Source organism: Macrobrachium rosenbergii, chromosome 6 (assembly GCF_040412425.1).
Source record: "Macrobrachium rosenbergii isolate ZJJX-2024 chromosome 6, ASM4041242v1, whole genome shotgun sequence".
Taxonomy (NCBI): domain Eukaryota; kingdom Metazoa; phylum Arthropoda; class Malacostraca; order Decapoda; family Palaemonidae; genus Macrobrachium; species Macrobrachium rosenbergii.
The window spans coordinates 29,419,273-29,441,377 of record NC_089746.1 but is presented as its reverse complement, the minus strand read 5'-3'; the positions used below and the strand labels follow the sequence as shown (position 1 = coordinate 29,441,377).

The 22,105-nt window shown below is 40.1% G+C and overlaps 1 protein-coding gene across 1 annotated transcript in view; it reads right to left on the bottom strand.

Moving 5' to 3' along the window:
* The window catches only part of LOC136839403 (uncharacterized), a 122,468-nt gene that overhangs the window by 59,622 nt on the left and 40,741 nt on the right, over positions 1-22,105 (bottom strand). The window contains exons 3-6 of the mRNA XM_067105397.1: positions 17,761-17,929; positions 13,980-14,191; positions 4,676-4,779; positions 3,638-3,808 (exon numbers count right to left, since the gene is read on the bottom strand). Coding sequence (XP_066961498.1) covers positions 3,638-3,808; positions 4,676-4,779; positions 13,980-14,191; positions 17,761-17,929 — 656 coding nt within the window. The remainder of the gene's footprint in view (positions 1-3,637; positions 3,809-4,675; positions 4,780-13,979; positions 14,192-17,760; positions 17,930-22,105) is intronic.

The following is a 22,105-nucleotide window of genomic DNA, read 5'->3' as shown; positions in this document are numbered from 1 at the left end:
TAGGCAATTCTGGTCACTGCGCCATTGAGATGGACATATCTGTCATTCAGTATATTCCTAATTCTATCACTGGAAAAATGATCTGGCTGAAATCTAGAGCCAACTGGGATTGTATTACTGAAGCTTGTCATGCACTTAATACTTCAGTTGCTATATTGGATCCAGATCCCAAGAAGTTAAATGAAATGCTGATGGCCATTTAATAAGGTACATCCCTAGAAATTCAAGACAAATGACCAGCCATGGTTTGATGACATATGTAGGACAGCTTACCATGACAAACACCCAAATCCAACACAGGAAACAAACTCGTTCTCATAAAAATTACACCATTTTTGTTGAGTTTTGCCGTGCTGTGAATAGAATTTATCATATCACTGACAGAAATTACAATAAATCCTTAAAATATGGACTTGAAGGAATTACTCAGCCTCATCTGTGGTGGATCATATTGGCATCATCTATCTTTGGGTCAGGCCCATCTTCCATTCCTCCACTACTAACAGATGGTGGTAGATTGTTTACTGGCCCTAAGGAAAAAGCTGAACTGCTTCTTCAAACTTTAGAAGCTAAGCAATCAGCGGAGTATGTCCCTCTCCCTGATACTTGTCAGGGATGGTAAAAAAATTCTTGATAATCTTGATAGCTCGGGTGGAATATAGAATATAGAATATACAATTTAGGCCAAAGGCCAAGTGCAGGGACCTATGAGGTCATGTAACACAAAGGAATTTGACTTTAAAATACATTGTACTGCACACAAAATTGTAACCCCTTTTTCCTCATATGCAACACAATACAAAAATTTACACAAACAATTTTTATAATTTTCCCCGATATACATTGTACACAAAAAAAGTAAACCCCTTATTTTTCTCTCGTATTCAACAGTAGGTCACACAATGTTTTTCATTTGCCCTAAACACTGTTAAATACATTGTACTGTACAGTACGCCAAAAAAAAAGCAACACAATACGATAGTTTACACAAAGAATCTTCATCATTTTCACCAAAATACTATACATCATACACACAAGTATGCACGCACACACCCACAAAAAAAAAATCTAACAACATTATCGAAATACTTTTTACTCTGTCACCTGCGTGCGCTGCCATTGGTGCTCATGATGGCCGGGAATTTTGAAAACTTGTGATAAGGTTGAAAAGTCCTCCTCCTCCCCCCACCACCACCACCTCCTGTGCCTTCCGTGACTCCTAAGAGACATTAAGTGGTGAAGTGGTTGGAAGAGGTGTAGAGGTGCCTAGATGGTCAGGGTTATCGAAGTGGGGCAGCAACACATCAGATTCTTAGCTGAAGGAGCCCCGCATATCATCAAAGGCAGCAGAAGACATGCTCGGCTGCGGTTCCAAGTTGAAGGACAGAGTTATCGAAGAAGATGACGATGGGCTCGGATGCACAGGGGTTTAGGATCTGAAGAAGCTGTTGAGGGAACTCTGACGACACAAATGACGATTCTGCTTGGCAATGGCAACCCTTCTGTACTCATGCAATTGAACAGCCATGTCCAAGGCCCTGGAGAAATTGATGGGGTCCATACTGGGGGTTCTCCAACAACTCAATAATTGTATCGAGGGCCATAAGTGTACTCTTGTATGAGGGCAGTTACTGTAGAACAGCCTAGTTATCGTCATCATCTTCAGCCATTTCTTCTTCACCAGCAACTGCAGCAGCTTTCTCACTGTCAGAGAGAAGTTGGTAGCCAGGGTCATCACCATTGTCGCCTCCAGTCGCAAGTGTGGCGTGGAAGTTGTCAACACTGAACCTCTGGCAGTCTATCACAGTCTCTTCTCCATTCAACATACAGTTCCAGGCATGACTGAAGGGCTCTACGGTGACATCCTTCCAAGCATCAGCGAGTTGTATATGGCAGATTGCAATGAATACTTGCCAAAATTCTCCAGTATATGTTTCCCCAGTGTATCCAAGCCTTGCTCCTTCTCCTCCTCCTTGTCGAACACTACCAAGAACGTTCTACTGAGAACTTCCTCCAGTACAGCCGTTTCATTGCAACAATATCACCTTGGTCCATTGGCTGAACGAGTGCAGTAATATTAGAACACAAATGCATGACCCTAATATGACCTTTGTCACCAACCAATTGGGCTGTGTTAAGATGCACACTGTCCATGAGAAGCAAAGCCTTAACCCAATGTCTTGCAATGCCAGGGTCCTGTGTCTGATGAAGAATTACCTCCATACAAAAATGTTTATGGAACCAATCAGAAATGATCTTCAAGGTGAACCGAGCCTTTACCGAATGATAACAAATCACTGGGAGCCTATACGTCAACCCATGCAAGACACACAGTTGCTTTACGTGTCCAGCTACCACTGGTTTGCAATGATGGCCACCAGTAGCATTTGCACATAAAATGTATTTGTGAGTATAGTGATAAAATCGACCAGTTTCATCTGCATTGTAAATCTGCAATAAAACAAGGCCTTCTTTCTTCATCAAGTTTGGGAGGACTTGAATTGAATTGAATTGATATACAGTTTAGACCAAAGGCCAAGCATTGGGACCTATGAGGTCATTAAGCACTGCAACAGAAATTGAAAGTAAAAGGTTTGAAAGGTGTAACAGGGGAAAACCTCGTAGTTGCACTATGAACCAATTGTTAGGGAAGATGGAAAGTAAGATGGAAGAAATCAACTGTTAGGGAGGATGGAAAGTAAGATAGAAGAAAGAGAACAGGAAAGGATGTACAGTAAAAGGAACGAAAGAGGTTGCAGCTTGGGGCCGAAGGCATGCTGTAAAGAACCTTAAGTAATGCCTACAGTGCAACACTGGCACTACCCCCAACGGTTGGGAGGACTTGTCCAGTTAATGACCTTCACAATCTATCAGCTTCTGTCATTTTCCTTTACCTAATAAATTTTTTAATTACCTTATCTGACCACTAAAAACATTCTTCACACCTTAAGTAAAAATCACATTTCCTACCCCTATAACCAACACAAACGGTCTAACTATCATGTTCTGCTGAATATATCCCATTAATACAACATTCGTTTCAGAACCACAGAACAAAACAGAAATATATCCCATTAACACAACATTTGTTTCCACAAAACAGAACATCTATGTTTTTACTTCTTCATGTAGAGGGCATCCTAATAAAAAGAAAATGAGTTCTCAACGTCATGAAAATCTACAAGTAGTAGCTAAAATCCCCCACAAATGTGCAAATGCACTGGCCTTACACCTAGTGGAGGACTGGTGAACTAGACAGTTCATCTGGGTCTGCCAAATTCTTCTCTTTTTCTTTGAAGATATATCTCTGATATTGAATGATGAGTAAATAAATAATTAGAAAATACCAGTTAAGATTGGCTACTAATTACTTTATAAGGAATTACTGTTCACTATAAGCTATGTGAGCTGGCATCAGTGTACAGTATCATGTAGGCTATATGTCAATCTTTTTTACTTATCAGATTTTGTTAATTATCAGGAGGGGTGAAACATCCTCCCCTTCCCCATCCTTTAAGCAGAGGTGGTATTGTACAGAAAGAATTAAAAAATTAAACATTAAAATTAATTCAGATAAATTATGAAGATAAGCGTCGCCATATCAAGCCTTACATTTTACAGCACACATTATACATACCTGTCTATAATCCCTGAAATCACGCCACTGTTGGCCAAAAGCATCCTTGAAATCTGATGGCCTCAAAGAGGAGTATCGTCCACACCAAATTTTGTTGGTTAATTGAGAGAACTGAGTGGCTAAGGAGTTTTTTCCATTAGAATTATGATGATGATGATGGCTGATGAAATACTGTAAAATAAAATATAGTCCAGAAATAAAAATGTGTAATATATAAATAAAAATAACCATCAAATCATAGTTTTGAAACAAATCCTGTACTAAAATTCTAAATAACTTAGTTTTATTTTTACACCCTAATATTTGCCAGCTGGGCATACTTTTATACATAAATACTCAAATAACTACTGGCTAAAAACATTACTAAAGAGAATTTTCAAAACTTTTTTGCATTTAAAAAAAAAAAAATCTGTAAAAGGTAAACTAAAAAAATCTCCAATCAGTGCTAATAATTTACAAATCTGAACTGCAGACTATGGTATGCCCTTTCATTCATACCAGATTATTTATAAAATTATGCAAATTTGAATAGAAAACAAAGGCAATATGTGTTGGTCGACCAAACTGAGCCACCAGAACATGATTTACATTATTAAAAGTTTTGTACTCTCATTAGGCTGGTCTGAATGTTTGTTCTTAGAAAACAAATAGATGTCATAAATTTTAATTTCAATTCAGTAAACTAAATGTTATGTACTGATAAACCTAAAGCTGTAGCTGAAATTTTAACGGTTTAAGGTTATGCTGAATCCAATACACAAAGGGACTAGATTTACGGTTAAACATGGTAGATCACTTGTTTCCTTACACTCAGAAACGTTCATGGCAAAATCATCCTAGGTCCTGATCTGCAAATTTCTATGTTATGTATGACTATATAAGAGTTTGTCTGATCAAAAATTATACGTTGATATACTCCTGTTTCTTTCATGACTTCCTCTCAAGCAAAGCAACCTACACAGTCCTAAAACAAATTTGGAAATTAGGTACAATTTAATGGATCAAGCAAACACATGATACACATTTATTAGCACATACCTGAGCAATTGGAGGTGTATTTACCAGACACTGAATCCCAGCTGCCATAAAACAAGTATTTCCCAAGTTCCTAAGGCCACAGATACCACTAACTGCATTTTCATCTAGAGGGAAAAATGAGTTAAGCATAAGGTACAGATATTATACTTACATTAAAAAGGACGCTTTAAAGTATGCCCTAACAAAAATTTACATAACTATTAAATTCGTATCACCTACACTGATATACAACCCATCAAAATAGCTGATGCTGGTTAAGTCAACAAAGTTATATGCAATGCCTTTGTTTCATCCACCACATTTTCTAGGCAAGCTTCAAAGTACCCTCAAAGCATACAATTTGACTTGTCTTTATCATTCCTATTCTGCTTACCCTTACCTCTGTCCTAATGTACAGCATTCATCAACTTAGAAATACCAATTTCTTCAAAAACATTTGTTATTGTGTATATGCAAACAAGTTTTTACACCTATGCCTTTTTACTGAATCCCTTGAGAAACAGACCATCTACAATGAAAGAGCTATAAGAAAGACCAGTTGATCATGAATGGAAGGATCGAGTATATTCCATACTGGTGGAATATTTACTTGATTCTATCATCTACATCCTCAATTCTGTGTCTAAAAACAATTACAGTCAACCAGAGGGAAGCTATTTTATTTGGTTTCATGAAATTCATGCTATCAAGCCAAGTACTGGGGCACTTTCAGCTATTCAGCACTTTAGGCCATGAAAAGAGGGTTGAGTGGTAGGTCATTAAGATACAGAGATCCCGAAAGTAAAGACAATGAAGTGCAAGGATCTCAAGGTGGAACTGAGAAAAACTCCCTCAGTTGCACCAAGAAGTAATAAGAGGTTGGACAGCAAGACTGAAGAAAGGAAGCAGGAATGGAGGTAAAGTAAATGGCTAAACAGTGGGTGTAGCTGGGAGCTGAAAGGATGCTGCAAACACCCTTCAGCAGTGCCTAGAGTGTACCGCATGAGGTACGCCGACAATACAACCCCCTTATGACGAAGAGGAAAGCGACAAGTGCATGCGACAGTTTTTGTGATGTTTCTGTGCAGTAACTGAGGATGTCTTATCGTTACAATTTTTCACCCTTATGGAATATTGTATCAAATACTATAGATTCTTGCACCATACCTCAAGACTGTTGCATTACTATGTGCTTCAATTTTATGGCCAATAATGGCAAAGCAAAGCAGCTTTTACAAGTTGATTCGTAACTGGACAAATTACTAACTGTTCCTTGACTTGAGGTAGCCATACCAACTTACACAGTTTGAATTGCAGTATTAATTCAGTAAAGGTTGATTGCAAGGATTCCATTAAAATATTTTTGTAAAGCTATTGTACTAGTACCATACTTCTCAGTGTCAAGAACACTGTATTTTTCCTGGAGTAAGTTTTGGAAATTTACTGCAGGTCTACAGGACCAAGGTGACTTTTTTCATAGGCCTATCCTAACCTTTGAAGAAAGTTATTTTTGTTAGACAGCAATCAGAACTCTTTTTTTTTTATCTTAGAAGGAAGTGTACAAATTATCCTTATTTAAATTGTAAATGAACAAAGGTATAAGAAATATATAACTATTTAATTTACGTTTTATATTTTAAATACTTACTGCTTCATTATATAGCTTTTGCTTCTGCAACAGCGGTAGTTCGACAGATTAAAACAAAAAATTAGAACACTTGATTTTCTATGAATATCCATTTTCCACCCATCTTAATCTTCCACCCAAAACCAGGGAACCAATAGGTACAAACAGTTGTAGCCAATCAATCTATTTATGTCCACTCTGAATGTAGGGAGGTAGGGAGGGCAAATTATGTAATGGAGAGGTAAGTATTTAAGTAATAAATCTTAAATTATTTATATCTTTCAAATGAATCTTGCCTCTCCATTATATCACTGATTCCCATATCTGAAAAAAGTGGGCAAAGTGAAAATCAGCCAACCCTTTAAAGATTACTTAGCAACAAAATAAGTAAAAAAACAAGTTTTTTTTTACACAGTGAATTCAATACATCAGCTATTACCGCCTTCTTAGGAGGGCTGTCACTCAGGTATGAGATCCTCATCACAAAGATACCCCGAGGTCTCTTTGGAGTGTGGCCCCTTCAGCAGAAGGAGGGGTAGGGTTACTGTGCCACCCTGCAGAGCCAATGACGGATAACTAACATGTGCGTACTTACACACGAGAGTTACACTTCCAATACTCAACTCTGAGTACCTCCAAGCTTCCCAAAACCATAACTGGGTTTAAAAGGCAGTAGGCCAACAAAGGCTACCAACTGATTCAGGACATAATATCCATGCACAAACCAGAAGAGTTAACATTGCAATAATTGTATTTAATTTCCGCACCATAAAAACAAACCATAGCAAATACAGGATTACCATGTCACTGAGTGACTTCAATAATTTACCTAAGGATGAAAGTCCTTAACCAATGACCTAGTGAAAAGGACATTACATTCCTATTCATCGGAAGGTCTGGCTTCCGAACACTATACAGGTAGTGCTCGAGTTACGATAATTCGACTTACAATAATTCGCTTTTACGCTGGGGTTAGCAATTAATATCGATATGACAATATTTTTAAAATACGTATTTTTAAATTTCGCGGGCGACTGGTGCAGGCAACAACGTACAATCAGGCAGCGTACGGTGTACGATACGCTGGCCCGAGAGGCTGGAATAGGTACATTAATTCAATGAGCCGACCTCACTTGCTCTCGCTGTGTCGGAAGTTAAAATATGTCAGTGTTCGTTTGCAATTTTTGTGCGTCTGTAAATACAGGTAGTGCACGAGTGACAATAATTTGTCTTACGATAATTCGAGTTTACGATGGAGTTAGCAATTAATACTGGTACGACAATATTTAGAAAATATTTTTTAAATTTCAAGCGGGCACAGGCAACAGCGTACAGTTGCCGTACAATCAGGCAGCAAGAGAGACCAACTTCTTTTCTCTATCTCTTTATTCCATCTTCTAATTAAAAAAGTAAGAAAATGATAAAAGTATTGTTAGTAACCTCACTTGCGAAAATGGGTACAGCCATAAACAACCGAACGAGAAACTGTTGTTTTGCTAATAACCGAATCGGATAACAACTGTTTTGCTTGTATTTCAATCATTGTACAGTTAAACAATTATCATAGTTATATGTTAAAAATGACGTTAAGTACTGATATATTTTTACACTATACCCTTATCCGCTTTGGAGAAAAGATCGGCAAGGAAATATACTGCTACAGGTTGTAGTTGAAGCTGAGAAAAGAATGTTCAAGCTGCTAATGACTAAATTATCGTGCATCGGCAAAATGGATGAAACTCGTCCGCAAATAAAATTGCAAAGTATTTTAATCAAAACTACTGGGCATGAAAGAACACACATTACTGCTGTTTTCACGCCAATAAAAGATAAATACGAAAAGCTTGTAGTATATTGATGAAATCAAGAGAAAAAAGTGAACACAATCTTGATTTTTTTTACACAAAACAAACATGCCCCCAAACAGCCAGCCGCCAACGTCATCTATTAACGAAAAAAATAGCTAAATAAATTTCACAACGAGACATATTTAAGTTATATTTCAACTTAAAAACACTTCGTATAACAATAACTATATATGTCCCTTACAAATAAAGTATCTAGAGATTCATTTACGCTAACTAGAAGCAAGAAATGCCCTCTGAACCTAGTTAAATGCAGCAAAATAGACCATGTGATAGATTCCCAAACCAAAACATTTGATCGCTATGATCGGAATTTATAATGCAAAAGCAATATAAGAATATTTACAATTGGATACAGTGTAGTAAAGCATAACTCTTTAAAAGATCCATGGAAAAGATGCACATTCGTTATTTTGATGTTTGTATAATACAGTGTTATGTGTTATATGAAAATAGAGTACAGTATAATGTAGGCTAGGCTACCGTATATGATATACAAAAAAGAAGGCTAGGCCTTGTTTGTTATTCAATTTCTCTTGATACTGACTTACCATGTCAATCTGCATTGAACTTGCAGAATTAGCTGACACTAATAATTACTATACCATATATATATAAAGTGCACTGTGTAGTGTAGGCTAGGCTACCATATATGTATAATTGGTACTGATTACCCTAGTGCAGGCTAGGCCATATTCGAGTTACGATTTTTTCAACAAACGATGGGTTTTTTGGAACCTAACCCCATCGTAAGTAGGGGAATACCTGTACACAGAAACTCTACATCAGTTTTAATACTTTCAGTGCAATTCAAACAATTCTTTAAGTCCTTAGACTGGAGGTCAAAGACATGTTATGTCTAAAAACCAAGGATGTAGACACCCTGGATCTGGGAATGTGCTTCTTTAATTAAATCTCTTAATAAGAACGACAAGGTGTTCTTTGAAAGAGGACGAGATGGGTTCTTTAATGAACACCAAAGATTATTAGATGGGCCCCTGATGTTCTCTGTCCTATTCAGGTAATATCTCAATGCTCTTACAAGACACAGTATTCACTCTTCTTCCCCTTGACTAAGAAGTTCCATTAAGTTCTTCACAGTGAATGAGCGAGGCCAGGGCCTGGACGGGTCCTCGTTCTTGGCCAGAAGGCCTAAGAAGAAGGAGCAAATGGCATCCCCTTGAGAAAAAAAACCCAATCTTTTGTCAACAGTCTGCATTTCGCTGATGCAATTAGCCGTGGGTAAGGCAAAGAGGGAGAGAGTTTTATGCATCAGATACTGAAGAGAAGCAGAGCAAAGGGGCTCAGAGGATGGGCCCGTCAACCATTTTAGGATCACATCCAGATTCCACGAGACCAAAATGTTGTCTCTTTCGTGTTTCATCGTATCAAACAACTTTACCAGGTCTTTAATGTCAGAGATCGATGAGAGATCCAGGTCTCTATGCTTGAAAATGGAGCCAAGCACTGCCTGATAGCCTTTAAAGCTAGAGGAAGTCAAGGTCTTGGTATTCCTCAGAAAAAGGAGAAAATCTGCAATTTGTGTCAAATTGATCTCAGAAGATGAGACACTGCAGTTGTGGCGCCACCTTCAGAGGACTGACCACTTGGTGTGGTAGCCAAGGCTAGAAGACTTCCTTCTGCACTTTGCAAAAACCTCTGAGGCTTCCCTTGAAAAAACCCTTTGCTCTGACAAGCTTACGGATAGACTGGAGCCTGTCAGAGTGAGAGTGGGCAACCCCTGGTGGTGTCTGATGAAGTGAGGTTGTCCAAGTAGCGATAATTTTAGGGGAAGCAATCTTGACTAGCCCACCAACAGGCGTAGGAGATCTGGGAACCACTCCCTTAAGAGGACAAATTGGGGCTATGTGGGTCAAGGTCACATTGTGGTGCGTCTTGAACTTGTTCAATACTTCCCTGATCATGCTGAAGGGTGGGAAGGCGTAACGCTCCAGACTCGACCAGTCCTGTAACATGGCGTCCATGGCCCATGTAAGAGGATCCACGGCTGGTGAGCAAAACAGAGGAAGACGATGATTTCTGGAGGTGGCAAACATGTCTATCATCGACTTGCCCTACAACTTACACAGGTCTAGACATACCAAGGGATCCAAAGTCCACTTGGTGGGAAGGACCTGCTTTGACGGGTCAGCTCATCTGCCACCACGTTCAACTTTACTGGATAAAGCGAGTGATAAGAGTCAGTTTTTAGTCAGCTCACAGCAGTCATTCTCTTGCAGCTTGACAGAGAGGGAAGGAATGGGTAATGCCTTGTTGCAGATGTAAGCTAAAGCCGTGATATCGTCCACTTGCACCATGACTGTCTTGTTGCGGACTAGGCGCGTAAAATTCTGAAGGCCAAGCACACTGCCTCCAGTTCTCTTACTTTGATATGTAAGTCGTGTTGTTCCGGAATCCAAGTCCCAAGACCTCTTGATTGTTTAGCAGGGCTCCTCAACCTATGTCCGAGGCGTCAGAAAAGAAGTCTGGGTCGGGCTCACAGGATGAAGGGACCTGCCTTTTGACAGCCTTTCTATTCTGATAGCCACAACTGCCTGGCTGCGTGTTCTTGTTCCAGCTGGGCTTCAGGTAAAACTGAAATACAGTACTATCATATATGGCGGTGTCTCTTGCAATCTGCCCATTCTAACGAACATTTCCATGGAAGCCAGAGTCCCCAATAGACTCATTCATAGTTGAGACGAACAAGACAATAGGGTTAGAAAACTCCTGGACTGTTTGAAAACAGCTAGATATCCTCTTGGGGGATGGAAAACTGAAAAAAGCAAAGTTCAGTCTCATCCCCAGATAGAGGACTTCTTGAGAAGGGCTCAACTGGGACTTCTGGAGATTAATAAGAAGGCTCAGCTCCTGGGCCAGAAGAGTCTTGCACGTGTCCTCGTGCAAATGTCCTTCAACGGGGATCAGAGAAGCCAGTAGTGTTTCTAATTACTTCATCTAAGATGAGTGCGTCCTTCATCGGGGATCAGAGAAGCCAGTTGTGTTTCTACTTCCTTCATCTAAGATAAAATAGACGTTGATTCCCACTAAGTGGAGCTATTTCAACAGTGGAGCCAGGACTCAAGTGAACACTTGCAGGGGCTGTTGAAAGACCAAAGCAAAGTGACCGAAACTGGTAAACATTGTCTTGGACGACAAACCTTAGATACTTATTGGAACTTGGATGGATGGGGATATGAAAGTTAAGTATCTTGCATATCTATGGTGAATGGATGTAAGGACTGAGTGGTTTGTCTCCATCTTGAACTTTGTCTTCAAGACAAAGTGACTGAGGGAGCTTACATCCAAGACTGGTCTCCAATCCCCCAAATGCCATTAGTACCAAAATGAGATGATTGTAAACATACCTTCGAGCTGGTGCCCTGAAGCTCTTCTGTGGCCCTTTTGTGTATGAGGAAGGAGACTTCCTCCCATAGGGCTGAATGTCTCTGAGTCTACTGAGTAAGCTATGAATGTGATGGGGAGGTGGGGGCTCTTCAAGAATAGAATGACGTAGCCCTCTAAAGCGCTGATAATCCAGGGTTCTGCTCCTTGTAGCCACCTCTCCCAAAACTCCAGTAGGCTGGCTCTTACAGAAGCATGGTGAACTTCTGTCTCATTTCCTATGTGGTTTGGAAGAGCTCTTCTTGTTGGCTCTGGAAGAAAAGCAGACACTGAGCAGGACCTGAATGGCGTCCAAGATCTCCCTCCACGAAAAGGCTGTTGCTGGAGGGAAGTGGTGGTCCTAGCTTGAAAAAGAGAAGGATCCATGGGATGGCTAGATGACCATGTCAGCAAGTCTTGAGTCGTAGTCTTCTGTAAGTTCGATGCTCTCTTTCTTGAAGCGAGATCTTGATGATCATCAATTTTCTTGGCCAATGCACCCACAACCCAATCAGGGAAAGTGAAGACTTCAAATACTTTGAATTTGTCCTTAACCAGATGATTCAATTCTGCAGATGTAAACATGATTTTGGCCGACGAAAAAACAGATTGACGAGACGAGCCTTGGGAGGAGGCAGTGACTCCCAAAGAGGGAGCTTACCCAGTCACGTAGGACCGGTCATGTAGGACAAGTACCTACTGCACACAAGATGAGAAAGAGGAAAAGTGAAAGACACTTTAATCTGCTCTCTTTAGGTGAAAAAGCTAGTCTTTCCTTAAAAGACTTTAAGAACCTTGAGGCAGGTGAATCAGGAGCTGCCGGGGTGAAAAAAGGGAGAAGAATTCGCCATCACACACTGCAGCAGGGCAGCTCATGCTGAAGAAGAAGCAGGTTCTGGGTGAATCTACTCTACCAAGGAAAAAACTGAGACAGGTGGTCATTCTGAACCAGGAGGAGGTCCCACAAGCAAGCACACAATCTGGGCCAACTGCTGTTTTTATAAGAAACAGAACAATCTATTGCTGCTGCAGCTGGGCGCTATGGAGAGGGCACTGGGTGCTCAGGTGGGGGAACTTGACACTTGGGGGAGGGTGCCAGATGCTTGGGAGTGAGCGGTGCTGAGTGCTCAGGAGCGGGTGCCACTGGGCGCTTAGGAGCGGATAAAAAAAAAAAAAATAATAATAATAATAATACAATGCTGAGTGCTCAGGAGCGGGTGCAACTGGGCGCTTAGGAACGGGATAAAAAAAAAATAATAATAATAAAATAATACAATTTATCAATTATATTATCGTGGCTTATTTACTCATTATTTTCGATCACAATATAGTGATGCTCCACCATATTCTTTACTAAGTAATCTACTCAAGTTCATCAGTTTACTGGTATGTGAACTTTAGAAAAGCTTAATGAATATCAAAATCAATGTACAGGCAGTCCCCAGTTATCGGTGGGGGTTCCTTTCAGACAGCGTGACGATAAGCAAAAATTGCCGATAACCGAAAATTGGCAGGTTTTTGGCACTTATTGGCACAGATAACCAGGTACAGGCGCCAATAACTGGAGATCGGCGACGAAAATTGGCCGTCACTAAACAAGCCTGTAGAACTGGATCGCAGATAACCAAGCCTGCCGATAACCGTGGACTGCCTGTACTTGGGGAGGGGAAGGTATTTCTAAAACAAATGAACTGAAAAAACTACAATAATCAATGACGTATACCAAACGAAGCTATGGTACTTCAATGCACTCAGTTGAATGCGCACAGCCCAAAAACAAAACAAAGCCATCAAATCATAAAAATATTACAACCTTCCTTTTATGGTCCATTTTTCCCCAAAAATTTTGCTTGTCAAAATTGAGGGGTGTCTCTGAAGTCGGAGCCTCTTTGATGCTGGGAAATACGGTAGTTCATTCGATTGCAATACTCTCATACCTCTATACAAACCTTCAAGCTAATACTCAAAATACATAATACAGTATTAGTACAATTTTAGACAGATGAAAAGATTGAACTGAGCTACTGGCAAAATTTTGGTTGGATGACAAGCACAAAATGTACTACAACTGACAATGCTGATGTCAAACACTGGGAAATGATATATATGAAAGACTTATTATATAAAAACATCACCTCCCTGCCTCAGCTATTGGATTTACCAAGGGTTAGGTGATAAGAGGACAAAATTGTCAAAAACCATTTTTCAAATGGGTCTGGGGTGGCATTCTATCTGAAGGACTAACTCTACAATTTTATTCCAAAATTCTGCTCAGTGCTGAACTACAGACTCCAATCTCAATGGAAGAAGGAAACATCTTTGTAGCAAATTATGTTTTTGCTAATTTTCAAATTAAATAAAGATGATCCATAACCAATATCAATAAATAAACTGGTTACAACAACAAAACATATACAAAACTTTCAGTACAAAACATTTTTAAACTTACCTGTTACATCACCATAAGATGAACCAGTATCAGGGGTGGGGCTACTAAAGGGACCTGGCATCTGTGGTCCATATACTGGGCCAATATCAAAATCACTTGGTTCTAGTCCTGGCATTTCATTTAAGCCTGAATTGTCTGCCTGATGGTTTTCTGTCTTCAAGAGCGAGTAACCGTAGCTTGGATGTGTATTACCATAATGACTTCCTCCAGAGCTAAAGAGAACATAAAAAAAAGGGATAAAATGTTATGAGTTCTCAGTATCTGCTACAACAATCATGATTTATTTACGAAAGCTGTCATGAAAAATCAAATGAAAATGAAGCACAAAACTACTGAATAACATACTTTATGTAAAGACAAAGTCAGATTCCTCTCGTACTTTAACAAATCCATCCCAAAGCTTTTCAACACTTTCATTTGCTACACTAGTCTGCAGCTATATGAACTATGGCTACACTTTAAAACCCTATACCTCAGCATATCCAGTCGATCAACATTTTTGGAAGACTTTCCCAATAATTTTTATGGAGATTAGTGAGCTTCTTTTGCAGAGCAAATTACAGCCATGTTTATGCCAGTTTATCATCACCTGACCAACCTACCTCATGGCAAAGTAAAAGGTAAACAAAATGGAAGCACCCACAGGCAGAAGGTAAAGAAACCTAGTATTGTCAGGTGGGTTAAGAAAAAGTCCCACAGATGGGGAAACCTGACATATAAACATGAATGATCATGACTACCACTAATCAATTTATGTTGATATCTTTTGTAATACAAAAACTGCTACAGTACGTAAGACCAGATATGAATGGTAGAGTTGGAAAGAGCAGAAATGGATATCGAAAAAGGGAGTTGGAACTGTAAATACTGTCTGCATTAACACCTAGTCCGTAAAGGCAGACAGTAATTTAGTAAAGTACACAAAGTGGTGGAATATAAAGCCACATAGATTACCTTGTGGTTAGGAGGGAAACAGTGTTGTAGATTCTAAGGTAATTCTTTGTGAGACATGTGTAACTACACAGGTTGCTAGTAATGGATAACATCGTGAATAAAAACCCAAGAGTCAAAATTTCAGATCTTAAAGAACAGTGTGAACAATATATGATCTTTCCACCCATTCCTCTGGAACCCTTTCTTTATCCAGACAGCTTATATATTAATGTCTGGCAGCCAGTCTCCATCTTATCACCTTACTGCTGCATGTCCCTTGTAATTCCATCTCATGTATTTAAGAGAAAGACATCAAGTAGGAATAACAAAAAAAAAAAAAAAAAGAGGAGTTGGTGAGCAGAAAATTTTGGAATAATACAAAAACATGAGTAAGTGCAGAGGAAGCAGTCAGGCGAGCAAGTGGCTATGGGGTATCAAAATGGGGGAGAAAAGTGATGGTAGAATAGACATACAAGATTTGGTTAGGAAGCCTGGAAGATACTGTAGGTGCAAGATGCTCATGATCAAAACAGACAGAGACTAAGAGGATTTAGGGTGTAGCTATTGAAAGAGCCTCAGAGGAGTTAAACTGAAAGTTAGGAACAAGGGAAGGTAAAAATATTTTCAAAATATCATACAAGAGGGGAAAGCAAACAAGATTTGGGTTAGCCTGCAGTCATCAAAGATAAGAGAAGGAAATATCTTGCATAAGGATGACGATATAAAAACCAAATGTTCATATAATTCTAAACATCATTTAAACACAAAATAAGTGGAAATCTGGGGGAGGTGGGGAGGGGCCAGTAATGAAGATACACTCTATATGAGCACAGGTTATAAGTAAAGGCAGAATAGCAAAGCATCAGGTCCATCAGCTGTGCAAATTGAAATGTTGAAGGCATTTGGTACAAAAGGGGGAAGAATGGACACTGGAAACCTTAAGGGAAATCTGAGAAGCAGAAGTAATGCCAAATGACTAAGAAAGTCTGAGGGTAAATGTTTTATAACAAAAATTTTTTTTAAATGCTTTTATTAAAATGCAGTAAAAAGTAAAAAAATTAATTTTTTAACACACCAGCATTTTCTTACAATTAATCATTTCTTTCCAAGTTTGGTGCCCATGCTTATTTTTGTAGACATGATTAACTGTAAGAAAATCTTGGTGTGTCTTAAAATTTAGGTTATTTTTTACTTTGTCGTACATTTTAATAAGAGTGTTTAAAAAAATTTTTATTTTTTTATTTTATACTTTTTAGTTTTGACAGAAATTGTAACCAATTTAGGATTGTAGCTAACAAAATTGACATCCTTTTGCGCCAAAAAGGTTAGAAAAATCCATCAAGTTAACTATTCTAACTAACAAGTCAAAGAAGGTATGAAAAACCTGAAGATTTTCATACAAATCCTGAGATATTGGGGGAGGTCACTGCTGACCTACTGATCATGTAAGGCTGTATTGGCTGCATTGTCACCGGGATTGAGTAACCACACAAAATTTCAAGTCCATCAGACGAAGGGAACAGGTCGAAAACTGAGTTACATGACTTGACCCAAACAGATGGACAGACACCGAAGTCAAGTTTATATAAAACCATGTAAAAATACAGGGGAGAAATTGTATGGCAATTAGAGGAACCAAAGTAACAGAACATTTGCTAAGAATTTTAGGAAAAATACTTTACGAAAGATTACAAGCAATTGTGAAATGCTGGAAAGTAACTTGAAGCTTTACTGGGCTTTTACAGACTTAGTGAAGGCATCTGATAAAGAGTACCAAATGAGTAAGTGTTTTGGTGTTTAAGAGGGTGAAGTGACAGAAAAATGGGCTTGGCTGGTTGAAATGATGTATGCAAAAACATCCAGCACTAATAACAGCCTGAGACAAAACAATAATGTTTGAAGTTGGAGCTGGTTGACATCAAGGATAGGCACTTAATATTTAGTGAAGGGATTAGAAATGAATTTTTGGGAAATGACATACACAGATGATCTGATGATTACAGCAGAGACTGAAGAAGAACTGCAAAGAACAGTAAAAGAGTGGTAGGAATCTCCTGAAGGGCATGGAACGAAGGTAAATGTGGGTAGAACTGATATTATGGTGTCCAGCAAGCTGGAAGGGGATAGCTTATTCATACATGATAGAAGAGGCCTACCTTCAATACAGGTGGATAATTAGGATATACTTTAAGCTAAGAGGGAATATGTGAAGGTCAGGCTGAAAGCAGTATAAAAGCAGGTTAAGGGAAAAATAAGGAAGCAGCAGAGGTAATGTGTGACAAATGAATGCCAAATAAACTGAAAACAGAAATCTATTGTACAGTAATCAGACCAGTGATGATGTGATTCAGAAATGTGAGAATTGAGAAGGAAGGAGAAACAGAAGCTGGAGCAAACAGAAAAGAGAAAACCAGGGTAGACTGAGGATCTCACTGTGTTTAAGAGACTGGATGATGAAGAAATTACAAGTTCTGGGTGGTAAAGATTACTGATGTGAAAAGAGAGTCAAGACTGAGATGGTATGGGCATATGGCAAGGATGAAGAGGGGAAGGAGTACAGTGGGTTTAGGTGGAACCTGTAAGGATTAGATGGCATGACAAAGTGAAGCAGGATTGAGAGAAGAGGGGCTTAATACAGGAAGACGTCTTTGGTAGAAAAAGTTGGAGGAGTCACATCAAGGAAACCAACAAATTAGCTTACGGACAGCAGAGGGGATAAAGAACAACTCTGCTACAGTACAATCAACTACCAAAACTTACATTCTGACTTCATTCAGTGAAGTATACCAATACTGTACCTGCCAAATGTAGCATAAACAATTTTATATTTAATACAAAAATTTCTTACCTTATCCAGGATGAGGTGATACCTGAGACTTCTAAATCATCTACATGATCAGGTGGTTGTGTCTCTATACTTGGAGGGCCACCCTCCTCATCATCATCTAGAGCTCCAACAAGAGGGGAATCTCTGTCAAGATCCACACTGTTCACAGGTGAAGAAACTATTCCCTCATCTGTAAAGGAAAACTCAAGTTACATTAATGGTATATTCACAAATTTTGTATCAAGGCTGGGAAACAATTGTACTGCAAATAGCACGGGGACGGATATCACTACTGACAGTGGTGAAATTATTCAAAATGATCACTGCAGTAGTGTGAAGAGACAACAACACTGTCTTGCTTATTATTTGTCCCATTCTATTTACTCTTACACACTTAATTTCTTCCTATACATATGTCATTCACCTCAGTCTGTGTCTTAAGCCATTAATGATTATCCATGTAAAAACCTTAGTTGCTCACTATCATACATATCCTACTTACGATCTTAGCTATCCCTTCCTGAGAGCACATTCCAACAAGGCATGGCTATGAATACAAATATTACCCACTTTCCTATTGTAAACAAAGGACCGCAGCATCTTCAATCCATTAGTCTGACCTCTTTAATCCGGTACTCCATGATCCAGCAACTCTCATGGTCCAGCACTTTTTTTTAATCAGTTGCCATTAGCTTGTTGAGTGGCTATGAGAGCAGGACCATGTTTCATTTTTGGATATTTTTGAATTTCGGAACTCAAGGGTGCCCCATTAATGCACAAGCTTAGTTTATTTCCGATGGAAAAATTCTCAGAAACTCAAAAATATACAGCATCAAAAAGAACTTCGTGTATCTGATATTGTGTACTGTATCTTGCAATCCTTCAAATTTTGTCCCAAAATAACATTTTTATAATAAAGAAACCTGGGCTAAGAAACAACACGGAGGTGTCTGACTGTTTCCCCTGTCCCAGTGAAGGTTACTGTCAAGAGTCTCCGAGCCCCTTTTCTTCGAAGATAATGAAGTCAATTGACATGTAAGACTGAAGTAATTCCCAGACAAAAGGGGAAGTCAAATGCAGAAAGAGCTAGTAATCAGGAGGCTGAAGCAAAGACTCCCGATTGGGAAGCCCTGTCCAGAAAGGCGGAACTAAAAAAACTCTCTGGGGTTCGGACAGGGATCTGGAGGAGTGCTCCCTGCATATCTAAGCTCCTATCCAATCGCCCTGGAGAATGGGTGAAAGAACTATTTGGTTCATCTCCCTCTTGACCTTCGTCTACTGTCTAAGAGAGAGAAATGAAGAACTGTGGTAATGCAGCCCATCGTCAGGAGCAGAGTTCAAGAAAAAATGTCGAGCGCTCCGAAACTAGTATTGGAATGGCGTCGTTTGGGATCGTTTGGAGTGATAGCCCATTGCAACTGTGTGAATCTCACAGCAGAAGAGAGCACCGGAGATCTCCTACTAAAGAATACAAAACAAGAGCGGAAAAACTCTTCCAAGTCCATACATGACAGGGATCGGAAACAATCCAAGGTGCCGAGCCTCTGGCGCTGGGTGCTCTGACACTGGACACTTGGACACTAGACTTTCAGTGGATGGTGTAACAGGCCCAACAAATTACTAAGTTAGTGGTGAATGGTCTCCAATGAAGCAAAGGAGTGGACGAAACCGACAAAGAAAAGTGAAGGGGTAACGTCCATCGTACCGAGTGTGGTGTCAGATAACTGATAGCTGGCTCGAAACAGACAGAAGGAAGAGTGGACATAGGACACAGGTAGACGTGCAAATGTGAGCTTGGACACTGGGCACTCGGACGCATATGGACGCTCGGAACTGGGCTCTCAGAAGTTGGGAGCTTGGAACTCAGGCACTTGGACCCTGGGAGCTCGGAAGTTGGGCGCTTGGAACTCGGGTGCTCGGAACTCGGAACCTGGGAGCTCAGAACTTGGGTGCTCAGAACTTGGGCGCTCGGAACTTGGGCGCTCAGAACTTGGGCCCTTGGAGCTTAGGAGCTTGGAACTCAGGCACTCAGAGCTCGGAACCTGGGAGCTCGGAACTTGAGCAATCAGAAGTTGGGAGATTGGAATTTGGGAGCTTGGAATTTGGGTGCTAGAAGTTGGGAGCTGGGAACTTGGGCACAGAAGTTGGGAGCTGGGAATTTGGGGGAGCTGGGAACTTGGGTGCTCAGAAGTTGGGAGCTTGGAATTTGGGTGCTTGGAACTTGGGTGCTCGGAAGTTGGGAGCTCGGAACTTGGAACTCGGGAGTTCGGAGCTTGGTAGCTTGGAACTTTAACGCTCAGCTTGGGCGCTCTCTGACTCTGTCCAGATTCGGAGAGCAATGACGACAACCACTGACGCACCAAAACTGGGAAATATATCTTTACAATGGCAGAGATAAATCCCAAAAACCACTATTGGCATCACTAGTCTACACTTTGATCCATAACTAACCCCACTGGGATCCCTAAAGTGTCAATGGAGCCTCTTGTCCACACTGGAATCCTAATCTTGTTCACAAGAGGATAAAAAAAAAAAACACACACACACACACACACATCTTCAGCACCACTATAGCCAAGGCAAGCACATTTTTATGGACACCTTTTCAATGGCTGTCCGTTAAGACCTGCAGACAACAGGCTCAACTGAGGGGTAACTATCCAGGGCAAAACCCTTTCGGACTCACATGGACCAACAGTACGCCTCCTCCCAGGTTTAGGGGTCTGACAGGGACTGGGTTTATGAAATCCGATAGGGCCAGACAATTACCCCCTCCACTACACATCCAATAAGACACCTTTCCAGTGGCTGTCTGCTGATACCTGGAACCACAACAGGCTTGACTGAGGGGCCAACAACACATGTGGAAACCCCAGACCTCCCTTGGACTTCCAGTTTGCCTCCTCCCAGGTTTGCAGGGGAGTTTGACAGGGACCTGTCTAAGAGCATCGGGGAATGAGTAGTCACCTCCTCCACTGCACTACACTTCACCATAACAAGGTTAACCTCTGTTAACCAAGACACAAGACTGGCAAAGGTATGGAAAGGGAAGCGAGGGAGCCAGGTGTGGGAGAATGTGTAAGACGGCTAATAGGAGAGAATTGGTGCCAGGGCGCTACGCTGGCGCTGAGTGCATGAGAGAGGGTGCTGGGGGCGAAGCTGGCGCCCAAGATCGGTGCCAGCAAGGTTCGTAGCGTGAGTTGGCTTCGGCTGTCGAGAACGTCAACTCCTAGCTGCCAACAAAAAACCCCCCACTTCTCTTTTTACTACTTTTTGCCTAACACTTTGAGTTCTGCAAAGGAAGGTGTGACTGTTATGTCAAAAATTTATTTACTGGAAGCTTCCAGGAAGCATGGGTCCACTAAATAAATCATAATTGCAAAAGTTACAGGCTTAATGAAATGGCAAAACACCTAAGAACTACTTTCAAGGCAATTGTCGGTGGCTTGCGCAAAGCAAATGGCCGATAAACAAATCATACACTGCCAAAATTATGGCCTAATGAAAGATAGTAATGCAATGTCATAACATCTGAAAATGACTTTAAAGCAAAAACATTATCGGCATCTCGCCAGTAGCCTATGGTCGGTAAACAGTTCATGAATTGCAAAAGCTAATGCATAATGAAAAGGCGTAACATTCGCTGATTACTTTATAATGGAATGCCATAGCATCCGAGAATCACTTTTAAGGCAAAACTATTATCTACAACTCACTAGTATATTGAGGCCATAAAACAATTCATAAATTGCAAAGCTTACGGCCTAATGAAAAGCCTACCATACACCAATTATTTAATAATAGACGGTCTAAAACTATTATTGACGGCTTGCTAGTAGTTTATAGATGGAAAATAATTCATAAATTATTATTATTATTATTATTAAAAAAGTTTAACTAGACCACTGAGCTGACTATCAGCTCTCATAGGGCTGGCCGGAAGAATTTGGATGAAATGACAGGTCTAGGTTAGAAGCCTAACACTGGGACCAAATAGGTCACTCAGTATGGTGATGAATGAATGAAAATGAAATTACAAGTTGCACAAAGGTATAAGCTCTCATACTGGTACACACTCACACAATTAATATATTTATACTCATATTTCCATATATACTCACTAAAAAGATATACAGGTAGTGCTCGAGTTACGATAATTCGTCTTATGATAATTCTAGATTACGATGGGGTCAGCAATTAACCCTTAAACGCCGACTGGATGTATCGTACGTCAATTAAAATTGTCTGTTGGGTGCCGAGTGGATGTACCGTATGTCGACTACAAAAAATTTCAACCTTCGGTCAACTTTGACTCGACCGAAATGGTCGAAAAATGCAATTGTAAGCTAAACCTCTTACATTCTAG